The sequence below is a fragment of the Cyanistes caeruleus genome, chromosome 17 (assembly GCF_971803275.1).
Source record: "Cyanistes caeruleus chromosome 17, bCyaCae1.hap1.1, whole genome shotgun sequence".
Taxonomy (NCBI): domain Eukaryota; kingdom Metazoa; phylum Chordata; class Aves; order Passeriformes; family Paridae; genus Cyanistes; species Cyanistes caeruleus.
This window is the reverse complement of record NC_141717.1, coordinates 14,123,333-14,138,543: the sequence shown is the minus strand read 5'-3', so window position 1 is coordinate 14,138,543 and position 15,211 is coordinate 14,123,333. Positions and strand designations below refer to the sequence as shown.

Here is a 15,211-nt window from a genome sequence, read left to right as displayed (position 1 = left end):
GATACCCAACACAAAACTGCTCTGGAGCAACTTGAGGCTGTTTTCTCTTGTCCTCTCACTTGTTAGTTGTGAGAAGAGACTGACCCACATTTGGCTACCACCTTCCAGGTAGCTGCAGAGGATCCCTTTTCAGAGGCAGAGTCACCCCTTTCTAGCCATGCAAAGCGAGACATGACCTCCTAAATCCCAGCAGGGGATGCAGTTCCCAAATCCCAGCTGAAGATGCTCTGTGCACACACCCAGGGCTGGCTCAGCCTGCCCTGAGCTGCCCAGGCACCAGGCAAGCACGGCTGGCACAGCAGCAGGGCTTTAATGAGCCTTTTGGGCTCCCTGCCACCAGGCACGAGGCTATCGATAGGGCCACAGCAGGGCCAGAGCGCTGCGGTGGGTGGATTTTATTACACTTATAGATCAGCTGGCAGGCTGAGCATCCTGGATTTATTAAATTAGACAAAGGCTCTTGAAAACAACCTCTGTGAGCTCTGCTAAAGGATGGACTGGAGCAGTCACTCATCAAAGGGCAGCAGGAGGTTGTGCTCCCACATCCCAATGGCAGCTCTGCTTCCCCTGTGCCATCCAAGCAAGAGGCAAGTATCTTCTCTTGGTCACCTGAGCACACCTTTCTCATCTGCAAACCTCCTGTATAAGCACCTACTGCTCAGTGAAAGCCACTGAGAAACCTCCAGCCACGCACCAGGTGATGGAAAAACAGGTTTTTACCACTGGCAGGGGAAGCACAGAATCATAAAGGTTGGAAAAGACCTTAAAGATCATCCAGTCCAACCATCAACCAAGCACCACCACCATATTCACCATTAAACCATGTCCTCAGGTGCCACAGCCACAGGGAGGTATGAAGCAACACACGTCCCCTGCACTTCAGTACTCACACCTTGTACCCCTGTGCAAGAAACAGGGGAAGATGCTCCCAGATGTCACCACTGCCTGGATTCACCAGCCTGCCAGAAGCCATTGTCCCTTTTCACAGATGGAGGCACAAGCTATGCTCTGCAGATGTGGCCTTGTCACCTGCCAACATGCCTCTGTACTGGCAACAAACGGAGCCAGCGCAAGAAGGGGATACAAGAAGGACACTTGCCCTGGTGTGCAGCTAGCAATGCAGAACATCCCCCAAATGGATAAATGCCACAAATGCCACTTTCCCCAGCCCCACCACAGCTTTCCCCACTGTTGACCCTGGGCTGCTCATCACAGGTGCTGACAGCCAGCTCCTGAGATGTGTTTTGCTGGAGGAATTCCCCATAGCCTCAGGTCACCCACCCCAAGGAGGTGGGGTAGGTTAGCAAGTGCCACACACCGTCCCTGCATGCCAGCCCCTGAAGAGCCCTCCTGAGCCTCCACCAGGACATAAAACAACATCAGTTCCCCTTTTGCCAGTGGGATGGAATTTTTTTCCCCCAGGGAACAGTTTGAGAAGGGGGTGAAGAGCAGGGGCTGGGCAGGAGAGTTCAGCCAGGGGCCGCTTTTAAGCGGAGTCGGTGTTTATGTCCACAGACAGCGAGTCTAAACACTGAGCGAGGCTGGGAGCTGCCTGCGAACTGGCTGGGTGCACCCTCGGGCTCCTCTCCCACCCAGTGCCACCTCAGCCAGGCATGGGCAGCACCCATCCCAGGGGTGCCCAGGCAGCAAGTTTGGGGCCACACATGCCATTTGTAGCACCCATCCATGGGCACCCATCCGGCGAGCGGGTGCTGGAGCGGAGCGAGCCCGGCTGGGGCTGTGCAGAGGCTGGAGCCGGCTTGTCTTGGCCTTATAAGGCTATTTTCGCACTGCTCTTGCTGCTCCCAGCTGCTCCCCACTCCAAAGCAGGGTCGGAGTTGGCAGCCAGAGCCTAGCCTGCCTCCTTCCTGTTAACCTCTTTCCTGCTGAACGGCCTCTGAGGGGTCTGTGCATGGTGGGAACAGCCGTATCCAGTCCTGGCACACCACCCGTGCCGGGCAGTGAGGGTGAGCAAACCCGGTGGTGGTCACCAAGAGGGTTCAACCTCCCTCAGCACTGGTGTCTGACCCTCCAGGTCCTCAGCAGCATCAACAAATCCAGGAGCCAGCCTTTCAGGGAAGCTTGCACCCACGGATACGCACATTCCACTTCCAATGCTGCTGGAGAGGAAGAGGGAAAGAGATGCAGAAAACGTTGGCATCATGATGGGAAGGACAGCAAGGTCCCACCAGGATGGGGTATACTGAGGTTTCTCTGAGCTGCCATCCTGGCTGTTTGCAGACCAAAGCAAAAGCCAGATGTACAAAGAGCTTGGAGTATCCACCCAAGCCTTATCCCAACTCTTTGGGGAGCAAAGCAGAAGTCCAGAAATGCACAGGCATTTGTCAGTCCTGCAGTGCCAAAGACACCACCTTGCAGCCCTGTTATTCTTTCCTTTTGCTCTATGGGATTTAGATGCATTTAAAATGCAAAATGTCCTCCTCCCCTCTGAGGAGGGGGGTGGGAGGAATACATGATAACAGATCCAACCCCATCTGCTCGCAGCTGCCAGCGTGGCATCTTCCCTGCTCCCTGATGGAAAGGCACAACAGCCAAAGGGAAAGCAAATATCTGCAGCCTTCCAGCAAGCTGTCATGGTAATCAGCCTGATGGCAAAAACCTGGCAAGACCACGGACAGGGCAGAGCTTGGTGCAGGGATCATGACAGGAGTTTCCTGGAGAGGGAACCACAGTCGTTTAGGGGTGGGAAGGAAAAATGGGCTTCATTTGCATCTTGATACTTGAATCTTAAATTGCGCTGTTCCAAATTGGCCTTGTCAACTTTATCCTCCACCCCCTCGGTGTAGGAGACGAGTCCCAGGTGGTCCCTGCACGGCGTGCCAGGCACACATGTGCAGGAGCTCACCACCACCTCTGAGCTCACGGCCCTCCACAGCAGCAAGGGGCTTCACCAAACACCAGCAACCACATCTCCCTAAGGTCACCCACACACAAAGATGGTCAGACACACAGTGATGCCAGTCTTGGACACAGCTCAGGAGGAGGAAAGTTTGGATAGAGGCAGGATGACCTCTAACCATGTTGGCCAGCCCTGTTCCACCACAGCTGGACCTGGATTTCTGCTTCATGGGGATGAGGGAACATGACCAAGGTAACTGTCATCCAAGGAAAGCAGCAAATTAGATCAATCAAATCCCTGTACCTCCCACTAAGTAAACCTATTTCCCTTCCAGCCTAGAGGGGAAGGAGGGACATGTCTCATCTTCAGCCATCCCACAACCTCTCCTGCAAATGCAACCAAGCAGAAGAATCAGTGCAAAGACACAGGGACAGACCAAGACATCAGCAGCCATGAAGAGCCACCTCCAATAGCCATCATCTGGAGCTCTGGATAATTTTAGGCCCTACAGCCACCATGGTGGGGTATCCCACCTTCACTCCCCACGACTATCAATACAGGGTCTTCTACCAGCACTCAACAACTGCAGAGGAGGAGAGGACAACCCTGGGGATCAGCAGCACCAGATCCACTGGAGGCTCAGGCAACTCCCACGGGCGCAGATGCCTCAGTGGAAGTTCTTAAATCCGGCCAAATTAGTCTGGAAATCCCATTATTCCCCAGCACCGCTCTTATGAGCTTTGCAGAGCTTCCTGCCGGGCTGGGAATACCAGGAAGCCGGGCTCCCAGGGTGTTTGGGGTCTGCAGCTGGAGGTGCAAGGGCAACCCAAGCCAAAGAGCTTGGCTTGGCTTGTTCAACCAAGCAGCAGCCACATCCTGCACCCCACACCCCTACAGAAAACTCCACACCCACTCTGCGTTGCTTCCAGCAGGTCTGCACCCTGCAGACCTTCCCAAAAGCCAAGGTGATGGCTGGAAAAGGTTTTCCGAACTTTGGTCATTGGCCATCCCACCGAACAGCACAAAATGGGAGCCTTCTGGGCAGTTCCAAGAAGAAAAGTTCCCAACAGGCACATATGGAGTAAGGAGATCACCCAGCAGCTGCCTGAGCTCGGCTTTGCTGCTACAGGCACAATGTGGTGGAGGCACTGACACAGACAACAAAAAGCCATCCTGGCCAGGCAGGCACCACCAGGTTCACAGACAAGTGGTACCTGGGGTAAAAAGTGCTTTAAATGCCCAGGAAAAACTGGCCACTAACACACGAGGCTGCTGGAACTGCCCCATGGTAGCAGCATTTTCTCCCTAAACCTGCTGCTCACGTCTGGCTCTTGTAGAGGAGTACAGGGAGAGGAGGGAGCTCACAGCCATGTGCTCCTTTGGGAGCAGCTGTGCAATCCCAGCAGAGAGGAGCAATCTGGGGCTAGTGCACGTGAGGGAGACGAGCACAAGAGATTTCTCCATCCCCTGGGATGATTTACTTCACTCCCCCCAGCACTGGCCTGTACATGGCATTAACCACCCAAGCAAGCCAAATGTCCCCTCCCTCCACACATCTGCTCCATCCATAATCCCTGCTGTCCCTCCCCTAACAGGAAAGCAGCCAGGAAAGTGAACCAAAACCCTAATTATATCCCAGTAGCTCCCCAGCGCCCTGGTGATCCCTGGGACTTTATTGATGTGATCGCAACAGGGCTGATGAAATGTGGAGGAAAGGGCCAAGGCTGGGTGTGCTACAAAACCCCACCTTTCTCTCCAGTCACACCATCACAACAGGTGGAAATCCCGTATGAGTTCAGGATGCTGTTGGGACACTTCTAAAACCACCCTGTGTGCCTGTTCCTCTGCCTCCTCTGCCCAAGGACCAGTCACCCACAGCAAAGGGAACTGGGAGGAGAGTGGTGACAGCCACGGGTCACAGTGGGACAGCAGCCCACGGCCTCACTGCAGCTTCCCAGGGCGATGTTTGGCCATAAAATCATGGAAAGCTACAGCTATGGCACCTTGAGCCACAGCACCCAAGGCTTGTGGGGGGTGGTGCAAGAGCCAAGACCCCTCAGGATCATGCCACAGAATCCAGAATGGTTTGGAAAGGACCTTAAAGCACATCCAGTTCCAACCCCCTGCCATGGGCAGGGACACCTTCCACTCTCCCAGGTTGTTACAAGCTCCATCCAACCTGGCCTTGGACACTTTCAGGGATCCAGGGGCAGGCACAGCTTCTCTGGGCAACCTGTGCCAGAGCCTCCCCGCCCTCACAGGGAAGGATTTCTTCCCTACAGCCCCATGGCAAGGAGTGCCGTGGCAGCAGAGATGGGGTATGGCTGTGGGGTACATGCCAGGCAAAGACAAAGAGAAAAAACCTCCATGGAAGGTGGGACCTTCCCTGCTTTCCCCAGCTCCTGGAGCACCCCAAGTTCCACATGCAGCACCTCTGTCCCTGGACCTGCTCTCCTGTAGCAGCACAAGAGGAGCTGCGCTGCCTGCGGCAGGTGGCAGAGCACAAGCCTGTTAACACACTCCCACAAACCAGCTCCTGGATCAAATCCTGCAGGAAGGAGGTGAAGGGTAAGCGAAGTTGCTGCACATGTGATTTACCTATGGTAATTTCAACTTTCTGCAGAGCTGTCTGGCTGTTTTATCTCATTACCTACTTGCAGTCAGACTTCAGTGACTGCAGGGAAGAGCCTCCTCTGTAGCTTTGAATAAACAGGGCAAAAAAACATCTTAGAAAATACACATTACCACGAGCACATGAACACGCTGTTAACTGGTCTAGCATAAAGGAAAGACAGTATTTTGATGGTTTTTTTTTTTTCTACTTTCGTATCTTGTAGCCCATGATAAGCAAATAAGCAAGACCAATAATCAAATCTGCCTGGAAATTCTCATTTGATAATTTGCCTCATTTGAGGCAGAAATGCCTCAAAACAGCAGACAAAAGGGGGAAGACTCCTGCAAAATCCCTGCGCCTGGTAACCCTGAGAAAAGCTGTTTACAAAACCTCACTGAAGACCTCAGCATGCCTCCACGCAAGTTTTAACCTGACGTCCCTTTTACAGCCTCCAAACCTGATGAATAATTCATACCCAGGATAAAGCAGAAATATCATATTCACCAATGCTTACCTAACAGAGAAACAAGGACTGCAAATAAGTAATTTATTAACCCCAAACCGTGTTGCTGCTTGAACAGAGGGCACACCTCAGCTTTTGGTGGAAAAATCGCTGCTGAGCCGAGGCGAGAGCACGTTGAGACCCCAGCTCTCACCACAGCTCCAGCACCAACACACCTTGTCCTGGGCTCAGGGAGATGCCAGTGGGGGGAAAACCTCCCAAGAGCAAAGCTGGGAGCTGCCACCCTCCATCCTCCATCCTCCATCCTCCATCCTCCCTCCTCCATCCTCCATCCTCCTCCTCGGGGGTCACAGCTGCCCCTTCTCGGTTGGGAAGGGAGCAGCGGTGGGAAGCCCAAAACTCTGAGCTCGCCCACAGCTCCAGCCGCTTTCTCAGGCATTCCAAAATTTGGCCGGAGTCTCTTTTTGCAGCACGCCCCCCTCCACGGCTGGACGCCTGCCTAATTGCGTATTTATTTATTTCTGCATTTTCCCAGCTCCCTGCACACACTGGCGCAGGGTGGGGGGGGGGAAGCCAAGGCCGGCTCCCAATGCGGACCCAAAAAAAAAAAAAAGAAAAAGAAAACCAAAAAGGAGGGAGTGCAGCTCCCCACATTCCCCGGAGGGTGGGAGGAAGCCGGGAAGAGCAGGGCTGGCTGGGAAAGGGGTGGGAGCGGGGGGCAGGAAGGGGGGACGCCGGCGGCATCGCCCACCCCCTTTGCTTTTGTGCGCGCTTGGGGAAATTAAAAATAGCTGCGTCCAAAGAGTGGCTGCAAGCGCCACAAAGAGCGTGTTGAGCGGAGGCAGCTGCAAGCTATTTGCTGGCCCTGGTAATCAGCATCTCGGCTTGCAGAGCCCCTCCGGCCCCCCCAGCCCCTTCCTCCCCTGCCAGAAGCTGCCGCTGCCTTTCTCCAACCCACATATGTCATGTCAACAATCAATGAATGCGGGATCTCTGCCGGGGAAAAACAGGGGGAATGCGCTTTGATTTTTGGAGCAGCTCTGTTGCCTTGTTCCATTCACGTCCTCGTCCTCCTCTCTGAGCTGTCACTGAGGGGTTTGCAGCACTGAATCCCAGCAGTCAATGCCAGGATGCCTCATGGCCCTCAGCAGGAACAGGGATGTGCCAGCTGCTGGGATGCTGCTTCTAGGAGCGGGGAAAGGGATGCTATCACCCAGCATCACCCAACCTGTAGCCCACAGCCCACTGGTGGTCCTCATTGACCTGATCTGGTGGCCTATAACAGGGCTGGAAAGAATTAAACCCGACCCCAGCCCCACCACATGGCTACAGCTGTTGGGCTCAGGGTTGTTCTGCAGGCACCTCATTTCACATCCCCTCCCTAGCACCAAGCAACAGCAGGGAGAAAAAAATGGTGCTGGTTCCTTGGGTGGTTTAGTTGTTCACGTGTGGACTGGCATGGCCACCCAGAAACTGGAGGATGCTTGGGAACCCAGCATTGTCCTGGCTTGGGAAGAGTTGGGATCAGGCACCCACTGCTGCAGCCCCTTCCTCTTCTGCCTGGGGGGACCATAGGGCCCATGTGAGGGTAACTGCTCAGCCTTAGCTGTGTCATTTCACTGACAGCCCTGGCATCTCCCTTCCTAAATGCCATCAGTGCTTGATTTCCACTTTCACCTTTTACAGTAGGTACAACCTTTCCTTCATCAAAACCACAGGCCCAGGAGTCACAAAGGTACTCCAGCTGCTACAAGTGCCTGTTTTGCTCTGCCCCACCATGAACAAGATAAATGCAATCTAAACTCCAACTCAGTTCCCTCGCTGCTCTGGCACACATCTACAGAAATGTCTTTGCTAGGTCCTGAGGGACGAGGAGTGGGGAAAAAGCAGAAGGATGGAGCCACTTGAACCTGTCCTTGCAGCTCAGCCTAAGAGCAATTCCAGCTTTGCGGCTCGCCCTGCAGAAGACAATAGAGGCTGTGTTTTTTCCAGGAAGGAAGCACCTGGGCCAGGTCATCAAAGCAGCTTGTGTTAGGAGGTCACCGCCTGCATCAAGCTTTCAACTCCACTTTCATCCTCTTTCTGCCTGTTAACTCCCAAACCTCCCACCATGGACTATTTCTCACTGGGGCCTCTCCCTAGTGGGTCCTGCAGCCACAAAATATCCTTCTTGGAGGGCTTGGATGTGGACAACGGTGTTCTCCAAAGCTCACAATAAACTCAGGCACTTTTGGGGCCCTGTTGATGGTCCCTGGCCATTGCCAGCTGCCAGGACTCGTGATGGAGCCAGCCCTAGAGAAGACCTTCCTATTCCGTCAGCCCCCTCCCAAATGCTCCTTCTGCAGCTCAGCAGTTTTACCTTCCCAAACACACTAAGCCAAACTAAAAGACATAAAACAGAAGAGGGTTCAGCAAATGAACTCCTCATTCCTGGAGGAGCCCACAGGTCTCCTTACAGCAGGACCCACCTCATGCATCAGCTGGGGCCAGACACTTAAAGCAGAGAGAAATGGGAAGACATGAACCCCCTAAAGTCACCATTATGGGATCTCCACACCCAACCCCAGTAATGACACTTGCATCAGCATCAAGACAGACATTAATATAAAACCACAAGTAAAGATCTGTGTATCTTCCTCTCACCTCCTTCAAGGTTTCAGCAATGTTCTGGGGAATTAATTCCCACAGCACCCTGTAGGTTCTTGGATATTTTTTCCCCAAATCAGTATTGAAAATAAAACACAACAAATTAATCAAAGATCTCTGATCTCTGTTGAGAGTCACCAGCACTTATGCTGTTTCTGCATCTTTAGAGCAGTCACAAGGATGTATGTGTCCCCTCTCCCTTGCACCCTGATTTCAGGTGTCCCTTTCCTGCCCAGTTTCTCTGAAGGACAAAGGATCTCTGCTTCCAAATTTTCCCACAATTTCTTTATTGCTAGTCCATCTTCTATGAGATACACACCAAACATCCCACATAAAACCTCCTCACAGATCATTGTCCACCCTGACTTGACTACATCCAGTCTTGGAAAAAAACTGGGATAGGGGTCCCTGTCCATCTGAGTCGCACACAGCCACTCCCACCCAGCCTTCCTGTCCCTGCTTACTTTAAATTTCAAACATGCTTTGATTGAAGCCAAAAGCTTTTTATGCTAAACAGAAACTGAAAGTCTTGATCTGGCAGAGGCACTGGCAAAATTGTGTCCATGCAGGGAAACCACTGGGAATGAGGAGATGGGGTTTGTAAAGCCTGGTGCTCCCACGGAGGAGGGGGCAGGGAGAGCTTGGAAACACTAATGGCAAAACGTGTGGAAAAAGTAAGGACAGAGAGGCCAGGATGTTTAAGGTTCGTTTTTAATCCCTGCCAATGAATTTCAATTCTGTGCCAAAACTGAAGTAAACTGCTTTGATCTAAAAAGGAGGAAAAAAACACACACACGGGTTCTTGGCTTCTTAAAACAATACAGATGACAAAGGAGGTAACTACAACGAAAATTAACGCGGCACAGCTCTGCTGACAGTGACATTTTAAAATGCCCCTTTCCTCCACATAAAGAGGTTTTTGGAGGGGGGTGAATTAGGAAACAATAATTACACAGCTCTGTGGATCACAGAATCAGCAAGCACGCATCCCTTCCTCTGATCCCCCTCCAGCTGCCACCAATGCTTACACCATTCTCCTTTTTTACCCATTTATCAGTTTCTTAGGTTTCTGTGGCCAGGAGTGGGGCCTGGGGCAGAGCAGGTCTCCAGATGTGACCCCACAGCCCTGCTGTTTAGTGCCAGACCTCCCACCTCTGAGCTGGCCTCTCTTCTATTTATACACCTAGCCCAGGGGTCCCAGTGCTCCTCTAACCATTCCCAGATGCCAGGCTGGCCTCGCTCTTCATCCCATCCCAGTCCCATCAGCTCCTGGCTCCCTCTGGACCTCCCTCCCTGCCATCACAGGCTGGAGCAGGGGTGTCTGCTCCATTGTACAAAGGTTAATGACATTATGATCCATCTGAGTTCCTGATTTAGGAGCAGGACCACCCAGCTGTGAGCTTGAGAAGGGTCTGCAACACCACCATGGAGGACACAGACACTCAACCCCAGCAAACTCTGGTATTGAGGTGGCTGACTACTGGTTCAAGCATCCTCCTAGATCCCTTTCCAATTCCACAAAACAATTTGACTCCAGCAAGTAAGGGGCAGAGTAGAGATAGGGCTCACACATTTCATCACCATCTGGCACTGGGAAGTGCCAGACACTGACTGAGGTCAGTTTGTTGCAAAATGGGTATGTCATGCCCAGGGATGCTCCTCCTGGATCCCTGCAGGGAAACTAAAAGCCCATCCAGAAGATGCTGTCACCTTGCCTCTCATCCACAGCACCAGCGAGTTTGAGATGCTCCCAGACAGGCCTGAATTTTGTCCTGTTTTCAAACCAGCATATGCACCAAGCAAAAAAACCTCTAAATTAATAGTCTCACCTACCAAAAGGAAGCCTGATGTGACACAAGAATATCCTTGGGGAGGATGCAAAATGCCAACCTAGTACAAATCCCAGCTTAAGAGAAGTAGCACAGGGATAAACTGAGGCACTGGCCTGGCCCTGGACATGCAGTGACTCATTAAGAAGCTGGCCTGGAGATCCAGACCCACTCCTCTGATCTGCCCCAGCCATGGGGCTGGATCCACCCCCAGGCAGTGCTTGTGGCCAGGGGCCCACCTGCAGGCCCAGGGAGGGACATGGCAGTGCTCTCCAGCCCTACAAACCCCCTCCTGCCTTTCCATTCCCACGCAGACGGGCTCTATTTATAGAGACCTCGGCCGCTAATTATAGATCACAGCAATCAAAACAAAAGGAGGCAAAAGCTCTGCACTTGCCACTCGCTGGCTCTGGCCCCTGAGCCCGCCACTATTCTTGTGGCAGCTCCCATATTCCAACCAAAACCTCCTGGACCACCCCAGCACCGCAGTGCCGGGCTGCTCTCCCACGGTAGTGGTTTCACTGGAGACCACAGGGTGTTTAACCAGGAGAACTGAAACTTGTCCTTGGACACTCATAACACAGCAGCTCAATCCCAAGCCTGTTCTTTCCTGCTTTCCTTCAGTAAGAGTGGCTTTGTCATCCTCCAGCTGCTGCAAAGAAGCATCAGCCCCTGTCATCATCAGTCTCAGCACAAAGGTTTATCAAACAGTAGGAGTAAGCCACCTTTGGGGTGCAATTGTGGATGTTCAGCATGGGAAGGCAACCCCAAGTGATCCCACAACCCCCACATCCACCCACAGTTGGGAGGCAGGAATTTCTGCACGTCTGAGCAGGCTCAGCTTAGCCAGGGCTCGGCAGAGCTGGGAACAGCTGCTGGCACAGTCCCTGCAGAGGAGAAGGGGGTGGGATCTGCTGGGCATTCCCGGTGGCCAGGCTGGATCTGGGTGCCACCAACTGCACCCAGCCTGGAAGAGGGAGACTCCAGGGAGAGAGTCTGATAGCTCAGCCTGGTCAGAGGGGATGAAGGTCCATAGCTTGTGCAAATTCTCCCCATCACAGCCATCATGCAGAACTAATTTTGTTTTCAGACTGGAACTATGGTAGAGAGAGGACAGACAGAATGATGGACACACAGAAAGGTGACCAAGCATGGAGTACAGATTCAGGATCAGCTCTGGGCATGTCTCAGATGAGCTGGATGCCAGCAGAGCAGCTGGTGCCTGCTTGTCCCACCTTCCATGCCCAAAATGCTCCAAATCCAACACCAAACTTGACCACCCTGTGGCAAAAGGCTGTTCCCAATGCTGCCCTATCCCATCACCTCTGAGAACCACAGCACCACGATCTCTGGGGACTCTCTGAGGTCTCTCCAACCTGGGGTTGGGCTTTGAGCTGCCCCTCCACACCCCACTGCTCTCCAACCTGCTGGGGCCCAAGAGCACAGGAATGTCTCCATCAGCATCACCAGCCCAGGACTCCCCTCCCAGGCTCACCCCTCCCTCCAATTCCACTTTTAATAAGAGCAGAAATTGCCAAACCCACAAAATTTAATGTCTGAAAGGTTCAAGCAGAGCCATTCAATCCCAGCCTGCAACTGCCTGGGAGGTCTCTGGCCAGCTGCCGCCCGGCTCCCGCATGCTCCAGAGGCTGCTCCGCACTGAGGCTCCCACGAGACCCCCACCCAGCTCCTGCACAGAAACCGGGGCACACTGCGGGGAGATCATCCCTGAGTGAACTGCAAAGTGGATCCCTCATGGAAAAAACAGTGTCTCTGCTGGCACACCCTGGGTGAGGCCCCAGCCCTGTTACTCCTCTCCAGGCCACAGAGATGATGGGGACAGGGCAAGGAGCTGGCACAGCTGGAAGGGTTGAAAGGTCAGGAGAGTATTTTAATAACATGTGGCAAATCCCAGTGTGGAGGAAGGATCCATGACAGACTTCCCTATCCATGACTATGAAAGGCCAGACCCTCCTGGGACCCATGGCCATGGGGCAGTGAGTCCAGGAGCCAGTACAGTGCTTGGGACACCATCCCATGCTGCACATGTGCACCTTCCCTTTTTGTTTGTATTTTTCCACTTTCTCCCTTCTCAAGGAGAAAAAGCCCAACAGGTGCCTGGAGAACTGTGGGATGCTCCTGCTGTCCTCTGGGTGCTCTCTGGCCCCTGTGGCAGGTCAACCTCCTCAGGATGCAAAACAGCAAAAAATATTCCAGCCTGTGTCTCCCAGCATCCTTCCACGTCTACCTCAGACTAGGGAATCTCCCTACTCCACCCAGACAAAAGGCACCCTTCTGCCAGTGTAGGACAGGAAACACCAGTCCAGTGCAGAGCCAGGTTGCTGACACTGAAAATGTATTAAAGCCTCCACTGCTCCTACCAAAGACATTTAAATTATTTAGGGCACTTGGACCAAGCCCAAGTAAAAATACAAACAAACACAGCATGAAATCTGAGCCACGCTCACCGTGCCTCCTCATTCCACGATGCCCTCACAGGAGGCACTGGAGGAAGACCAAGGCACACTGACCCCACAGGGAGCCTCCCTGACACAGACACAGGTCCCCATGTGTCCCTGTCCCCAGGTGTGCTCTCTCCAGCTGGCTTCCTGAGCCTCCTGCCCACGCAGATCCCAGCACATGGGTGTCTACTGTGACGGCCTTGGGCACTCTCCCACAGGCTTTCTGTAGCCAGCAGGATAGATCAGCAGTCCTGGGTGCTCCTGGGATTGACCTACTGGACTCTTCAGCCCCACTTTGCAGCTCACAGTGGATGGGTTTCCCTTCCTTTGATCCCGTTTCACGGATGGGAACAGTGCTGGTGACAAGCTGCAGCTCCAGGGCAGGCAGCAGTGGGAAGGCGTTCCAGCTGACCTACTTTCCACGGGCATCGCTAGGCAGGGCCTCCTTCTCGGACACTGCCAAGGTGATTCACCACAACCAAAATCCAACTGGCACCAAGAGAAAGGGCTGAAAGCAGGGAGAACGACCTTGGGGACCCCCTCCAGCACTTCCTGCCAGTGTGGGATCTGTCAGCAAGTGATGAATCCCGTGCCAGGCAGCACTCGCACGCCTCCGAAACACCCAACGTCCTCTGCAGAGTGTCCACTGAGCTCCCACACAAACCCAGCCTGGCACAGAGTCAAACCCAGCAAGCACAACTCTCCTTCAGCTTGGCAGAGCGCTCCAAGGGCAGCAGATAACCTAGCTGATCCCCAGAGCCTGGACACAGCCGGGCAGCACTCACCATCTCGTCGAGGGCGTAGCGCAGCAGCCCATGCTCGTAGAGGATGAAGAACCGACGCTGCCATTTCTGCAAGAGAAGACATTGAGGTGGGTCATGGCAATGCCCACAAGTCCCTGGGCCTTGCTGGGAGCACTGGAGCTGCACATCAGCTAGCAGGGCTCTGCCAAAGGTCTGTGTGCACCAGCCCACATTGCCCAGTGCTGACTGCCTTGAGTTCTGGCAGCTTTGGGCCCTTGACCATTCCCTGGGGAGCCTGTTCAGTGCCTGACCACCCTCTGGGGGAAGAACCTTTTCCTAATATCCAAACTAAACCTCTCATGATTCAGGTTCATGCCACAAATGCTGGGGACACTAGAAGGATCCCCAAACTAAATGTTCTGTGCCCTCAGCTTCATCCTGCATCACCTATTCCAGCATCCAGTGCTGGAGGGTGACAGGATGCCATGTCAGATGTCCCCCGGCAGCACATGAGCTCAGTTTGGATGGTGGCTGCACTTCTGGCATGGCACTGCCCAGGCAATCCTGGCAGCACGCTGCCTCTGCAGCTGCACAGCAAATCAGATTGGAGAACTGATCTGGCTGGAAAACTGCCTTTTTTTTTTTCATGTGTGCCAGGTTGTTTTCAGCCAAGAGCAAAAACTGGTTGAGCAGGCTGAAATAAAAAAGTCTTGGATTCATAGCCCCAGTGCAGCAATTCTTATCTCACTTTTCTCAGCCCTTTGGGCAAAGTCCAGGGTGCTCAGGGACAAGCAGAACTACAGAGGACCTTGTGGACCTCCACAAGCCCCTCCACAAGCTTAGCAGGCAGCCTGTGTTCTGGAGAGACCCCAGTCCCATGTCCCCTTTGTGTCAGGCCAGTAAGCCTCTGACTCCAAATAATGACCCATATACCCCAGGCTGAACTCAGAACCCAATTCTTGCTCATTCGGGAGCAATTTTTTTATTACAAACAGCTCCCAGAGCATTTTGGCTGCATGACAGAGGGTTCACGGACCATTGCCATCCCTCCCACGCACAAGACAGCCCCATCCTGGCAGCCTCAGCAGCAAGCTCCCTGCAAGACAAGCTTGGGGACAAGCTGGAAGTCTTCGTCACAAGCCAGCAGTGAGAAAGGACATCAGCCTGACCACATCCTTCTGAGCATCACACCCCCCAGGACAGGGAAGTGGGGGATGCTCCAACCCCACAGGATGCTGCTGTTTCTGACAGGCATGAGAAAACCCCTTTGGGAAGGAGCTGAGTGTGTCCTGCTCTGTCTGCAGGTCCCTGCTGCCAGCACTTGGCTTCAGAGCTCTGCAGGTTTATAGTAAATGGGAACCACCTCTCAGTGCCTTCCTTGCTGCAGGACCTGCCTGACACTGGCATATCCACACTAGGGGATAACATGCAGCCTCCCTCTAGAGCTCTGGGCACACTCATGATGAGCTATAGAAAATAAAGTAGCTGTTTCCAATCCCCAAAGGAAAACTGGGAGTCTTTCTGATGGTCACAGCACAGCTCAGAGTCACACAGCCCACAGCCCACTGGCCTGAGCATCTTCCTGGCAGCATGG

The 15,211-nt window shown here is 53.4% G+C and overlaps 1 protein-coding gene across 16 annotated transcripts in view; it reads right to left on the bottom strand.

Moving 5' to 3' along the window:
• The window catches only part of MPRIP (myosin phosphatase Rho interacting protein), a 77,376-nt gene that overhangs the window by 50,640 nt on the left and 11,525 nt on the right, over positions 1–15,211 (bottom strand). For all 16 annotated transcript variants that reach the window (XM_086854537.1, XM_023936872.2, XM_086854533.1 and 13 more), the window contains exon 3: positions 13,660–13,725. In XM_086854537.1, coding sequence (XP_086710663.1) covers positions 13,660–13,725 — 66 coding nt within the window. The remainder of the gene's footprint in view (positions 1–13,659; positions 13,726–15,211) is intronic.